Source organism: Oncorhynchus nerka, linkage group LG2, assembly GCF_034236695.1.
Source record: "Oncorhynchus nerka isolate Pitt River linkage group LG2, Oner_Uvic_2.0, whole genome shotgun sequence".
NCBI classification, from domain to species: Eukaryota; Metazoa; Chordata; class Actinopteri; order Salmoniformes; family Salmonidae; genus Oncorhynchus; species Oncorhynchus nerka.
In genome coordinates this window covers 40,706,372-40,721,252 of record NC_088397.1, presented here as the reverse complement: position 1 = coordinate 40,721,252, position 14,881 = coordinate 40,706,372, and the positions used below count along the sequence as shown (strand labels likewise).

The 14,881-nt window shown below is 42.8% G+C and overlaps 1 protein-coding gene across 1 annotated transcript in view; it reads right to left on the bottom strand.

Moving 5' to 3' along the window:
• Positions 1-957: 957 nt before the first annotated feature.
• Positions 958-14,881, bottom strand: part of rims4 (regulating synaptic membrane exocytosis 4) — a 50,326-nt gene continuing 36,402 nt past the window's right edge. Inside the window, exons 3-6 of the mRNA XM_029669739.2 lie at positions 3,954-4,066; positions 3,530-3,631; positions 3,096-3,235; positions 958-1,695 (exon numbers count right to left, since the gene is read on the bottom strand). Coding sequence (XP_029525599.1) covers positions 1,477-1,695; positions 3,096-3,235; positions 3,530-3,631; positions 3,954-4,066 — 574 coding nt within the window. The 3' untranslated portion in view covers positions 958-1,476. The remainder of the gene's footprint in view (positions 1,696-3,095; positions 3,236-3,529; positions 3,632-3,953; positions 4,067-14,881) is intronic.

Below are 14,881 nucleotides of genomic sequence, written 5' to 3'. Positions count from 1 at the left end.
TTAAACGGACCAAATACACTTATTTCTTTAAAGTTAATATAGCTATTCTGTTTTCAACAGTAGCATATAAATCAGAATTGCAATAATCTTCATAAATCTGAACCTAACTACTACATGTTAAGGACAATACACAATGTTCCAGTGAATGGTTAAAAGCCTATCCCCTCTGACCAGAACATTGGCCATAATCTTCTGTTTATTTCCCGACCATTCTACATGTTGAACCACTTTTAACTGTTCGTTGGCACTGTGTGTGTTTTGTCGTTTAGCTCCTCAATCAATTTACAATTTAGTTTTAACCAACTTGTGTTGTTTCACTTCCCCTTGTAATATCTCATGCTTACTATTATTATTTTGTGATAAGCTAATACGGTATTCTGTCATGGAGATGCTACCACCTAATGCTACAACCTTACTATGCTACCAAGTTCTGTGTCTCTGCCCTTTGAACATGAATCAAATAAATCAGAAAACACACTTTGGCTCACTCAAGACTAATAGAAAAACATCTATAATAAAGCGGCCAAATAAAATACATGTTATTTTCATTACCCTACAGCTCTACAATTTTCTGTAAATTCCTTTGATTTAATTATATATCTGTCATATTTCCTCTCAGACCTTTGTAGATGATCAAAAAATATATTTCAAGCTTTCCTCACTGCTTCACTTGTGGAGTTGTGTTAATCACTACCTGCTTTGACAGTGTCATAATGATGATTGTAATTTAAAAAAGGACAGCTCTAACTGAAGCTTCAGTGCCCCTGTCACGAGCTGTAATCAGATGTTTCCTTTCCAAAATTACCCTTTTGAACAATGGCACAAGCCACAAAGTCAAGACACTTACTGGTAAATTGGCACAGTTGAAACTGTTAAAATATTAGACAAGCTTCAAAGACAATCTTAAATCTATTCAAACAACACTTATTAAGCTCAATTTAAAAAAAAATTTCAATTTAAATTTGAATTCTCAGCTTGGCTTATTTAATTGTAGAGAGAATCTGCTTTCCTTGGTGGTAGATTTCTAGAACTTGTGTTGGCTTATTTGCTTCTGTACCAGCTACATTATAACCATGATATTGCACATTCCCCTCTGTGTTGCAACCTTCAGCTTCAAACCCAATGGCTGCCACCAGAACACAGGAATGAAACATCCCCAGAATGAGGGTTGCAAACCTCTCTCTTGCTCCCATGACACGCATTGACATATTATCTGGGGCCATGTAAAAAAACAGCCTAAGTCAAGAGTAAGAATAAGGAACTCCTATTCTCAAAGTCTTTCTAGAACTTTGGTGCCCCCTTCTTCTGCTGTTTAAAATAAATTATTTCTGAAAAACAGTGCAAGGCCAGTGTCACTAACCATCTCAGAGCAGTACACTAAGGTCAATATATGTCCCTCTGAAGGGGTAGTGCATTTCTTTTGGGGGGCACACAAAGGGAAGGGTGTGTTCAAAAAAGAGCCTGTTAGCAAAGTTCTTAAGAGCGCTCAAAGGATGGGCCCACGGTGCTCTCCAAGGACAGTTGGGAAGAGTGCCGGATCAATGGTGCCATCGTGGGGTCCACCATGGACGAGGTGGGGAAAAGCTTGTACCAGCCAATCACCATGCTTGTCAAATCCAGCTCCTCCAATAAGATGCGGGCGACACCCATGAAGCATTTACGATCCATGCGTCCGTAGTTTCCCCAAACAATCACCTGTTAGAGAAATAAAATGGGAATGTCAGTGAGACAAACAGAGATGCTATTTCCTGCAGGACAAAATAATCAATGACGAAAATTGATTTCCTCTGTGACTCAGTAGACAAATCACTTCTACTAATGTCTCTCAATCTTTGGACGGAAGATTGTTTCCCTGCCTCGGCATCCACTACAAATATGGTTCCTCCTCAACCTCAGGTTTCCAGAGGACATTTTGCAGAGGGGCTGGGTTCTATTTAAGCCTATAATGTTTGTTATGACAGAAAGGAGTAAATGTTCTCCTCTGAAAATGTTATTTCAGATGAATGTTCAACATCCCCTTTCCTTTCTAATACCAGAAAACCAGGCATTTTATCCCTGTGTTCCCATGCCAAGTCTCCTAGAGGCAGAAATGTGTCTGAACAGAATGATAAGGAGGGAGGTGCAAAGATCTAATTATGCAGTGATAGGACACCAAATCATTGCTGGGATTATTCACAAGCTGTCAAGTAAACAGTGACTGTTTCGAAAGGCTATTAACCTCTGTTCTGTTCTAACTGCTAGGGCATGACTTTAGTTAGCCTTATCCATGCAGAGCCCTTTTGCGGCTTCAATAGAGAAACTAAACTTGGGATATACAGAGCCTGGCTCAAATGGATAAGGCTATCAAAATATGAAAATAGGGCAGTCACTATACTTTATTCTTTCTTTGGCACAGTCACTAATGTATGTCGGTGGAGTAAACTCAGCATGCCTTCAGTCCTTCCATTGTGCTTGTTCTCATAGCCGAGTGGGCAAGCCTGATCCCATACTAATAGAAACGGATTTTGTATGTCTGTACTGCCACAGGTGTGTGTGTGAGAAGTAAACAGGAAGAAGGTGTGAGAGGGAGCAGGGAGGAAAGAATGAGTGGAGAAAAATCTCCCGTGGACTTGTATATCAGGCTTCCTGGAGCAATCGTCCAAATCATCACTTTTCATCGTCTGATTGCACCTTCGGGGCAAGGAATTTGTTCCACTGGTAATGGTAGATGGTAGCTGACGCTACACTTATAGATATACTTTACATGATGTTGTCGTTACATCTTCATAGGCTAGTCTACAAAATTAGACAACAAAACTAGTTAACATTAGCCCGGCGTCCTGCATTTGAGGTTATTGTCAACAGAAGTAAATATTCAGAGATACAGTATCTTTGATTGCCGCAGTCACTGCCATTGTAATTATCGTAGAGACCACCAGGGCCATGTTCATTGGGCACCAAGTGGAAGAAAACAGATGGAAAAGGGGAGGGACTACCTGGACCAGGATACTCATGATCAATTTCTGTTTCAAAACATTTTTTAACATTTTCCATTGCGTGCCCTTATGAACATGAAACTGATGAGTGAATAGTGACTGAAATCTGTTTTACCTTACCTGAACGACTTTCGCCTGTGGACTCTCCGAGAACACCAGCACTTGGTTATACAGAGGGTCCAGGGATTTCCTAACCGACTTTGTCTTCTTTTTTGCAACACAGATCCCCTTTTCAAGTAGGTACACTTTAATGTAAGCCGCTGGCAACAAGAGAAGACAGGTATTATTGCATTGTGTGTCTCTGGGGAACGCGTAATACCTCAACGCAATCAGATCACACAGATACGCTTTTCATCCCCCATTTCAGATTACACGATTAAAGATTAGACTTTGACATCTTGAAATCTACCATAAGGAACAAGGTTTGCAGTGTCTCAAAAATGGTTTTGTTTCTTCCTCCACTGTAGCAATATATGGTTTATTTTGAGTTCTGATTGGATATCATCTCCCAGAGAACTAAAGGGATTAGATGATGGTTGCATCTCCTTGCTCACCTGGAGGTCCTTTGGATCCAGGTTTCTGTGTGAGTCCTCTGGCCTGCACAATCTCCACCTCCAAACCACCATTTCTCTCCAGCAGGCCTATTTCAACATCACCTGGATAATTATAAACATATCTATGACTATAGTCACTCACTCACACAAACTTTACTACCATTGAATGTTGGCTGTATAGTTCATACACATTACCTAATTTTAATACATTTCCCAACTCATGAAACCACACAAATCGTTTTACTTTAAGACAAACAATATATATTTTGCTCATGTGGTGAGGTGTGGCCCCTTCTGTCCATTACTGCACAATATATCTGTCCAGTTAAATAAAGGTTAAACAAATCAAATCAAATCAAATCAAATTTAAGGGACTTCTTTTGGCTCCAGAGCTATCTCAAGCACAGCGTTTAGTAACTCTCACCCAATGATGTTGTGGCTAATGTCTGTCGCCCAACAAACTGTGCAGGGCCCATCCCATCTAGGAAGTCACTGAATTGGGTGTCAGAGGCAAGGCACATCCCACTGTAATTTAGACTGGCAAAAAGGAGAAAGAAAAATAAATGGGAGAAACTGTCGGATGTTTTGGAATCAAAACATTACTGCACGTTATGCGCCAATCTAAAGTGAGATTTTTGGATATAAATATGCACATTATCGAACAAAACATACATGTAACGTGATGTCCTATGAGTGTAACATGATGTCCTATCCTTGTCTGGAAAAAAGGCATTTTTTTGACTTGGCTATGACCTAACATAATCATATGTTCTGCTTTAGCTGTAAAGCATTTTTGAAATCGGACATGATGGGTAGATTAAAAAGGATGTTTATCTTTCATTTGCTGTATTGGACTTGTTAATGTGTGAAATTTTTCCAACAATTGTTTACAGACAGATTATTTCACTTATAATTCACTGTATCACAATTCCAGTGGGTCAGAAGTTTACATACACTAAGTTTACTGTGCCTTTAAACAGCTTGGAAAATTCCAGAAAATGATGTCATGGTTTAAGAAGCTTCTGATAGGCTAACTGACATCATTTGAGTCAATTGGAGGTGTACCTGTGGATGTATTTCAAGGCCTACCTTCAAACTCAGTGCCTCTTTGCTTGACATCATGGGAAAATCAAAAGAAATCAGCCAAGCCCTCAGAAAAAAATTGTAGACCTCCACAAGTCTGGTTCATCCTTGGGAGAAATTTCCAAAGGCCTGAATTTACCATGTTCATCTGTACAAAACACCATGGGACCACGCAGCCTTCGAGACCTATATCGACATAACCTGAAAGGCCGCTCAGCAAGGAAGAAGCCACTGCTCCAAAACTGCCATAAAAAAGCTAGACTACAGTTTGCACTTGCACATGGAGACAAAGATTCATACTTTTTGGAGAAATGTCCTCTCGTCTGACGAAACAAAAATATAACTGTTTGGCCATAAAGACCATCGTTATGTTTGGAGGAAAAAGGAGGAGGCTTGCAAGCCCAAGAACACCATCCCAACCGTGAAGCACGGGGGTGGCAACATCATGTTATGGGGGTGATTTGCTGCAGGAGGGACTTGTGCACTTCACAAAATAGATGGCATCATGAGGTAGAGAAATGATGTGGATATATTGATGCAACATCTCAAGACATCAGTAAGGAAGTTGAAGCTTGGTCGCAAATGGGTCTTCCAAAAGTACAATGATCCCAAGCATACTTCCAAAGTTGTGTCAAAATGGCTTAAGGACAACAAAGTCAAGGTATTGGAGTGGCCATCACAAAGCCCTGATCTCAATCCCATAGAAAATTTGTGGGCAGAACTGAAAAAGCGTGTGCGAGCAAGGAATGGGCCAAAATTGACCCAACTTATTGTGGAAAGGAAGGCTACCCGAAACATTTGACCTATGTTAAACAATTTAAAGGCAATGCTACCAAATACTAATTTAGTGTATGTAAACTTCTGACCCACTGGGAATGTGATGAAAGAAATGAAAGCTGAAATAATTGATTCTCTCTACTCTTATTCTGACATTTCACAGTCTTAAAATAGAGTGGTGATCCTAACTGACCTAAGACAGGGAATTTTTACTGAGATTAAATGTCAGGAATTGTGAAAACCTTATTTGGCTAAGGTGCATGTAATCTTCCGACTTCAGCTGTAAAATGTCTGCTAAATGGCATATGATAATTCGTTTAGAATAAAATGACTATTTTACAACTTCACCCCCCTCACTCAATCACAGTGATTGGAGAGGCACCTGAGTTCTTATACTCAGCTCATCCCGATTTCCTTTGTATTTTATTCCGTCAGAGACAAAATGCTGCCAAAAATCACACATCAAGTAATTCCCTTAATTCTGCCTCCAGGCTGGTGGTTTAGCTGCTCCTCAGTGCTGGCCTGCCGCCAGAGGACCACTCTGTGCTGCTTCCTGCCATAGACAGGCCGCCCAAACTACAGCCTCATTGTCAGACACCATTAAGCCAAAGCTGCCGCTATTATATAAGAGCACTGAGTTCCACTGCACCAATACAATGGCAGTTCTCTATCGAATGTTTAATTGACATGAACCCACAGGGGTTTGCCTTGAATATTGGAGGGGGTAAGGCTGATGTTGTGTTGAAGGGAGATGTATGAGGAGGGCATTTGTTATCGCTTTACTAGGGGTGGCCATTGCTATGTTTAGATGTTGTCACTGAATAACTCAGTCCATTACAGGACATGGCAACTAACATACTGTAATAAAGTGTAATGCAGTGTGTGTTGTTGTGGCTCCCAGGTCAGTGTTACAGACTGCTGACATTGTGACTGCAGATAAAATTATTCTTCTAGGTTCACAGGTGCATTTGATTTTACTGTGGTATTTACATTTCACTATATGTACACCATTGCAGCTTTGAAATGTATTAAAAACATGTACCATCCCAAACACTGGTACCCAGTTTGTTTTTGTTGAAGTACCAGAAATGTGATGAATTGTTACCACTTAATGAGTTGGACGCAAAGGATATAATGTTGCCTCCAGACAAGGCCCACATCCCTGTCATTCACATGAAGAAAATAAGGAAATACAAGGGGAGGAGATCAGGGTGCCTTGTGAGAATCGTCGACGAGTGGGTAACCGCCTCTACCATCCGTTCTATTATCCAACGTGCAATCACTGGATAATAAACTGGATGAGCTCCATTCGAGACGATCCTACTGTCATGATGTGACAATCATTCATCTGATGACTGTTATTAATTTCATCAATTAACTATGTTTAATTGATGCTCTATTCAATTAACATAAACACACATGATATAGGTTATCGATCACTAACGTGATACAATGAAAACAGGTCCCTACTGGACAAACAAAAGCATGACCATTTGCTTACACAAAGGGAAACAAGGGGTAGATAAGGAGAGGGAGAGACAAAGTGAGTCAACATATTGTACATACACCACCGTTCAAAAGTTTGGGGTCACTTAGAAATATCCTTGTTTTTGAAAGAAAAGCTTTTTTTAGGTCCATTAAAATAACATCAAATTGATCAAAAATACAGTGTAGACATTGTTAATGATGTAAATGACTATTGTATCTGGAAACGGCAGATTTGTAATGGAATATCTACATAGGCGTACAGAGGCCCACTTGTCAGCAACCATCAGTCCTGTGTTCCAATGGCACGTTGTGTTAGCTAATCCAAGTTCAGCATTTTAAAAGGCTAATTGATCATCACAGAAAAACCTTTTGCAATTATGTTAGCACAGCTGAAAACTGTTGTTCTGGTCTTCTTAAGACTAGTTGAGCATCTGGAGCATGGGATTGATAAAGGCTCAGAATGGCCAGAAACAAAGAACTTTCTTCTGAAACTCATCAGTCTATTCTTGTTCTGAGAAATGAAGGCTATTCCACATGAGAAATTGCCAAGAAAATGAAGATCTGGTACAAAGCTGTGTACTACTCCCTTCACAGAACAGTGCAAACAGGCTCTAACCAGAAATGAAAGAGGGTTGGGAGGTCCCAGTGCACAACTGAGCAAGAGGACAAGTACATTAGAGTGTCTAGTTTGAGAAACAGATGCCTCACAAATCCTCAACTGGCAGCTTCATTAAATAGTACCTGCAAAACACCAGTCTCAACGTCAACAGTGAAGAGGTGACTCCGGGATGCTGCCCTTCTAGGCAGCATTGCAAAGAAAAAGCTATTTCTCAGACAGGCCAATAAAAATAATAGATTGAGATGGGGAAAAGAACACAGACACTGGACAGAGGAACTCTGCCTAATAAGGTCAGGATACTGGAGTTGCCTCTTCACTGTTGACGTTGACACTGGTGTTTTGAGATATTGCTTGCCTGAGGTAGAGTACCTCATGATAAGCTGTAGACCACACTATCTACCAAGAGAGTTTTCATCAGTGGTGTAAAGTTTTTTTGGGGTATCTGCACATTAATTTACTATTTATATTTTTGGCAACTTTTACTTTACCTTCACTACATTCCTAAAGACAATAATGCACTTTTTACTCCATACATTTTCCCTGACACCCAAAAGTATTCGTTACATTTTGACAAGAAAATGGTCCAATTCACACACTTATAAAGAGAACATCCCTGGTCGTCCCTACTGCCTCTGATCTGGCAGACGCACTATACACAAATGCTTCATTTGTAAATTATGTCTGAGTGTTGGATTGTGCCCCTGGCTAACCATCAATAAAAAAAAGCAAGAAAAGTGTGCCGTCTGGTTTGCTTAATATAAGGAACTTTTACTTTAGATACTTAAGTACATTTTAGTAATTCCATTTACTTTTTATTTTTTTATTTTTTTATTTTTTATTTCACCTTTATTTAACCAGGTAGGCTAGTTGAGAACAGGTTCTCATTTGCAACTGCGACCTGGCCAAGATAAAGCATAGCAGAGTGAACAGACAACACAGAGTTACACATGGAGTAAACAATTAACAAGTCAATAACACAGTAGAGAAAAAAAGGGGAGTCTATATACAATGTGTGCAAAAGGCATGAGGAGGTAGGCGAATAATTACAATATTGCAGATTAACACTGGAGTGATAAATGATCAGATGATCATGTACAGGTAGAGATATTTGTGTGCAAAAGAGCAGAAAAGTAAATAAATAAAAACTGTGGGGATGAGGTAGGTGAAAATGGGTGGGCTATTTACCAATAGATTATGTACAGCTGCAGCGATCGGTTAGCTGCTCAGATAGCTGATGTTTGAAGTTGGTGAGGGAGATAAAAGTCTCCAACTTCAGCGATTTTTGCAATTCGTTCCAGTCACAGGCAGCAGAGTACTGGAACGAAAGGCGGCCGAATGAGGTGTTGGCTTTGGGGATGCTCAATGAGATACACCTGCTGGAGCGCGTGCTACGGATGGGTGTTGCCATCGTGACCAGTGAGCTGAGATAAGGCGGAGCTTTGCCTAGCATGGCCTTGTAGATGACCTGGAGCCAGTGGGTCTGGCGACGAATATGTAGCGAGGGCCAGCCGACTAGAGCATACAAGTCGCAGTGGTTGGTAGTATAAGGTGCTTTAGTGACAAAACGGATGGCACTGTGATAAACTGCATCCAGTTTGCTGAGAAGAGTGTTGGAAGCCATTTTGTAGATGACATCGCCGAAGTCGAGGATCGGTAGTTTTACTAGGGTAAGCTTGGCAGCGTGAGTGAAGGAGGCTTTGTTGCGGAATAGAAAGCCGACTCTTGATTTGATTTTCGATTGGAGATGTTTGATATGGGTCTGGAAGGAGAGTTTGCAGTCTAGCCAGACACCTAGGTACTTATAGGTGTCCACATATTCAAGGTCGGAACCATCCAGTGTGGTGATGCTAGTCGGGCAAGCGGGTGCATGCAGCGATCGGTTGAAAAGCATGCATTTGGTTTTACTAGCGTTTAAGAGCAGTTGGAGGCCACGGAAGGAGTGTTGTATGGCATTGAAGCTCGATTGGAGGTTAGATAGCACAGTGTCCAATGACGGGCCGAAAGTGTATAGAATGGTGTCGTCTGCGTAGAGGTGGATCAGGGAATCGCCCGCAGCAAGAGCAACATCATTGATATACACAGAGAAAAGAGTCGGCCCGAGAATTGAACCCTGTGGCACCCCCATAGAGACTGCCAGAGGACCGGACAACATGCCCTCCGATTTGACACACTGAACTCTGTCTGCAAAGTAATTGGTGAACCAGGCAAGGCAGTCATCCGAAAAGCCGAGGCTACTGAGTCTGCCGATAAGAATATGGTGATTGACAGAGTCGAAAGCCTTGGCAAGGTCGATGAAGACGGCTGCACAGTACTGTCTTTTATCGATGGCGGTTATGATGTCATTTAGTACCTTGAGTGTGGTTGCATAGCGGAGAAGGTACGGTGGGATTCGAGATGGTCAGTGACCTGTTTGTTGACTTGGCTTTCGAAGACCTTAGATAGGCAGGGCAGAATGGATATAGGTCTGTAACAGTTTGGGTCCAGGGTGTCTCCCACTTTGAAGAGGGGGATGACTGCGGCAGCTTTCTAATCCTTGGGGATCTCAGACGATATGAAAGAGAGGTTGGACAGGCTGGTAATAGGGGTTGCGACAATGGCGGCGGATAGTTTCAGAAATAGAGGGTCCAGATTGTCAAGCCCAGCTGATTTATACGGGTCCAGGTTTTGCAGCTCTTTCAGAACATCTGCTATCTGGATTTGGGTAAAGGAGAACCTGGAGAGGCTTGGGCAAGGAGCTGCGGGGGCGCCGGAGCTGTTGGCCGAGGTAGGAGTAGCCAGGCGGAAGGCATGGCCAGCCGTTGAGAAATGCTTGTTGAAGTTTTCGATAATCATGGATTTGTCGGTGGTGACCGTGTTCCCTAGCCTCAGTGCAGTGGGCAGCTGGGAGGAGGTGCTCTTGTTCTCCATGGACTTCACAGTGTCCCAGAACTTTTTGGAGTTGGAGCTACAGGATGCAAACTTCTGCCTGAAGAAGCTGGCCTTAGGTTTCTTGACTGACTGCGTGTATTGGTTCCTGACTTCCCTGAACAGTTGCATATCGCGGGGACTGTTCGATGCTATTGCAGTCCGCCACAGGATGTTTTTGTGCTGGTCGAGGGCAGTCAGGTCTGGAGTGAACCAAGGGCTGTATCTGTTCTTAGTTCTGCATTTTTTGAACGGAGCATGCTTATCTAATATGGTGAGGAAGTTACTCTTAAAGAATGACCAGGCATCCTCAACTGACGGGATGAGGTCAATGTCCTTCCAGGATACCCGGGCCAGGTCGATTAGAAAGGCCTGCTCACAGAAGTGTTTTAGGGAGCGCTTGACAGTGATGAGGGGTGGTCGTTTGACTGCGGCACCGTAGCGGATACAGGCAATGAGGCAGTGGTCGCTGAGATCCTGGTTGAAGACAGCGGAGGTGTATTTGGAGGGCCAGTTGGTCAGGATGACGTCTATGAGGGTGCCCTTGCTTACAGAGTTAGGGTTGTACCTGGTGGGTTCCTTGATGATTTGTGTGAGATTGAGGGCATCTAGCTTAGATTGTAGGACTGCCGGGGTGTTAAGCATATCCCAGTTTAGGTCACCTAACAGAACAAACTCAGAAGCTAGATGGGGGCAATCAATTCACAAATGGTGTCCAGGGCACAGCTGGGAGCTGAGGGGGTCGGTAGCAGGCGGCAACAGTGAGAGACTTATTTCTGGAGAGAGTAATTTTCAGAATTAGTAGCTCGAACTGTTTGGGTATGGACCTGGAAAGTATATGACATTACTTTGCAGGCTATCTCTGCAGTAGACTGTGACTCCTCCCCCTTTGGCAGTTCTATCTTGACGGAAGATGTTATAGTTGGGTATGGAAATCTCTGAATTTTTGGTGGCCTTCCTGAGCCAGGATTCAGACACGGCAAGGACATCAGGGTTAGCAGAGTGTGCTAAAGCAGTGAGTAAAACAAACTTAGGGAGGAGGCTTCTAATGTTGACATGCATGAAACCAAGGCTTTTTCGATCACAGAAGTCAACAAATGAGGGTGCCAGGGGACATGCAGGGCCCGGGTTTACCTCCACATCACCCGCGGAACAGAGAAGGAGTAGTATGAGGGTGCGGCTAAGGGCTATCAAAACTGGTCGCCTAGAGCGTTGGGGACAGAGAATAAGAGGAGCAGGTTTCTGGGCATGGTAGAATATATTCAGGGCATAATGCACAGACAGGGGTATGGTGGGGTGCGGGTACGGCGGAGGTAAGCCCAGGCACTGGGTGATGATGAGAGAGGTTTTATCTCTGGACATGCTGGTTGTAATGGGTGAGGTCACCGCATATGTGGGAGGTGGGACAAAGGAGGTATCAGGGGTGTGAGGAATAGGACTAGGGGCTCCATTGTGAACTAAAACAATGATAACTAACCTGAGCAATAGTATACAAGGCATATTGACATTTGAGAGAGACATACAGCGATGCATACAGTGAACACAGGTGTTGAATTGGGAAAGCTAGCTAAAACAGTGGGTGAGACAACAGCTAATCAGCTAGCATAACAACAGCAGGTGAGATGGCATTGACTAGGCAACTCGGCCGACAGATAAAACAAACAAGCAGAAAGGAGTACCGTGATTAATGGACAGTCCAGCGTGCATCAGCTATGTAGCCAAGTGATCAGAGTCCAGGGGGCAGCGGTGGATGGGGCAGGGGGCTGGGCTGGCGAGCGTTATCCAGGTTAAGAAAACTAACAATGACTAAATAGCTTGTAGCTAGCTAGCTGGTTAGCTTCTGGAGGTTCTTGAGTGTGTTCTAAAAATAAAGATAATAGCGATTCCGTATCACATTGGGTGAGGCAAGTTTCCGGAAGGTATAAACAATTATTATTTTTTTTAATCGGGAAGAGATAGAGTACATATGGGCCACTGCGTTTTTGGGACGCGGCGGGACGGTTAGCAGGCCTGTGCTAACAAGCTAACAGATTAGCAGGCCGGGGTAAACAAGGTAGTAGTTAGCGGACCTGGGCTAAACAAGCTAGCATGATAATTAAGTATATTTAAAATCATATACTTTTAGACTTTTACTCAAGTAATATTTTACTGGGTGACTTTCTCTTTTACTTAGGTCATTTTCTATTAAGGTATCTTTACTTTTACTAAAGTATGACAATTGAATAATTTTTCCACCACTGGTTTTCATCTCTATTTTTTGTAGCCATCTATTTACCACCCCAAACTTGGACTAAGACGGCACTCAGCGGGTTGTATAAGGCCATAAGCAAACAAGAAAATGCTCATCCACAAAATCTGGGGAGGGGTCAGCTGAGCTTCCTACTGCCTGAGCAATGTAAATTGAGAAGAGCGTTGGGCCTAGGATCGAGCCATGAGGTACACCATTGGTGACAGGCAGTGGCTGAGACAGCAGATGTTCTGACATTATACACTGCACTCTTTGAGAGAGGTAGTTAGCAAACCAGGCCAAAGACCCCTCAGAGACACCAATACTCCTTGTTCGGCACACAATAATGGAATGGTCTACCATATCAAAATCTTTGTCCAAGTCATTAAAAATAGCAGCACAACATTACTTAGAATAAAGGGCAATGGTGACATCATTGAGGACATTTAAGGTTGCAGTGACACATCCATAACCTGAGCAGAAACCAGATTGCTTACCAGAGAGAATACTATAGGAAGGAAGTCAGTTGATTATTGAAAAGTTTTTCCAGCACTTTTGATAAACAGGTGCAAAATAGAAATAGGCCTATAACATTTAGGATCAGCTTGATCTCCCCCTTTAAATTAAGGACGAACAGTGACTGCCGTCCTAGCAATGGGAACCCCCCAGAGAGAAGAGCCAGGTTAAGAAAGTCAGAGATAGGCTTGGCAATTATAGGGGCAGCAACATTAAAGAGGAAAGGGTCTAAACCATCTGACCCAGATGTTTTTTGGGGGGTCACGTTTAAGGAGCTCCTTTAGCACCTCGGACTCAGTGACCGCCCGCAGGGAGAAACTTTGTTAGCTGAGCAGGGGAAAAAGAGGGAGGAGCATCAGGGCTAGTCACATTAGAAGGGTGAGAGATGAGGAAATGTTGGACAGGCAAGGGGGCATGGCTGAGTAAAATAGGAATCCTGACATAATGAAGTGGTGATTAAAAATCTCAGCCATGTACTTCTTGTCAGTAACAACAACATCATCAACTTTAAGGGACATGGGCAGCGACGAGGAGGAGGGTTTATTCTCCAGGTCTTCAACTGTTTTCCCGAACCTTTTGGGGTTAGACCCACAGAGAGAGAACTGCTCCTTAAGTCACTAACTTTGGCTTTCCAGATAGCCCGAGTGGACTTATTTCTAATTTTCCTGATCGAGAGCCAGTCAGACTGAGTATGCATGTGCCGAGCATTTCGCCAAATGCAATTATTGAGGTGGAGTAACTCTGCAAGAACACGGTCGCACAAGGGGCTGAAGCTGTTATTAATTCTAATTTTCTTCATGGGGGTGTGTTTGTTAACAATATCAATGAAAATATCAAGAAAGAAGGTCGAAGCGACAAACTATCATGGCCCAAACACATCAAGAAAGTCGTGAAGAGGGCACGACAAAACCATCACACATTTTTACAGATGCACAATTGAAAGCATCTGGTACAGAAAATGCACCGCCCACAACTGCAAGGCTCTCCAGAAGGTAGTGTGGTCTGCCCAACGCATTACCGGAGGCAAGCTAGGACACCGACAGCACCCGATGTCACAGGTAGGCCAAAAAGATCATCAAGGACATCAGCCACCCGAGCCACTGCCTGTTCACCCGCTATCATCCAGAAGGCGAGGTCAGTACAGGTGCATCAAAGCTGGGACCGAGAAACTAAAAAACAGCTTCTATCTCAATGTCAACAGACTGTTAAACTTCCATCACTAGCACATTAAAACTGGTTGAGGATAGGGGGCAGTATTTTCACTTTGGATGAATTGCGTGCCCATAGTGAACTGCATCAAACTCTGTCCTAGATTGCTAAAATATGCATATTATTATTACTATTGGATAGAAAACACTCTGAAGTTTCTAAAACTGTTTGAATTATGTCTGTCAGTATAACAGAACTCATAGGGCAGGCAATCTTCCAAACAAGAAGTGAAATTCTGAAAGTTGGGGGCCACTTTGACCACCCCCTCCTTTCCCAACAAGATATGGATATGGAAGCACTTCCTACGCCTTCGACTGGATGTCCTCATTCAGTAGAAAGTGGAATGGAGCATTTGCTGTGAACTTTGACCGAATGGGAGGGGAAATAGTCAGTGTCCAGACAGAATGCCATTTTCCTGTGGCGCATTTCTCTGTGGGAGATACCGCTGCTCCATTTGGCTCCAGATTTTAATTTAAATTTTACCTTTATTTAACTAGGCACGTCAGTTAAGAACAAATTCTTAGGAACA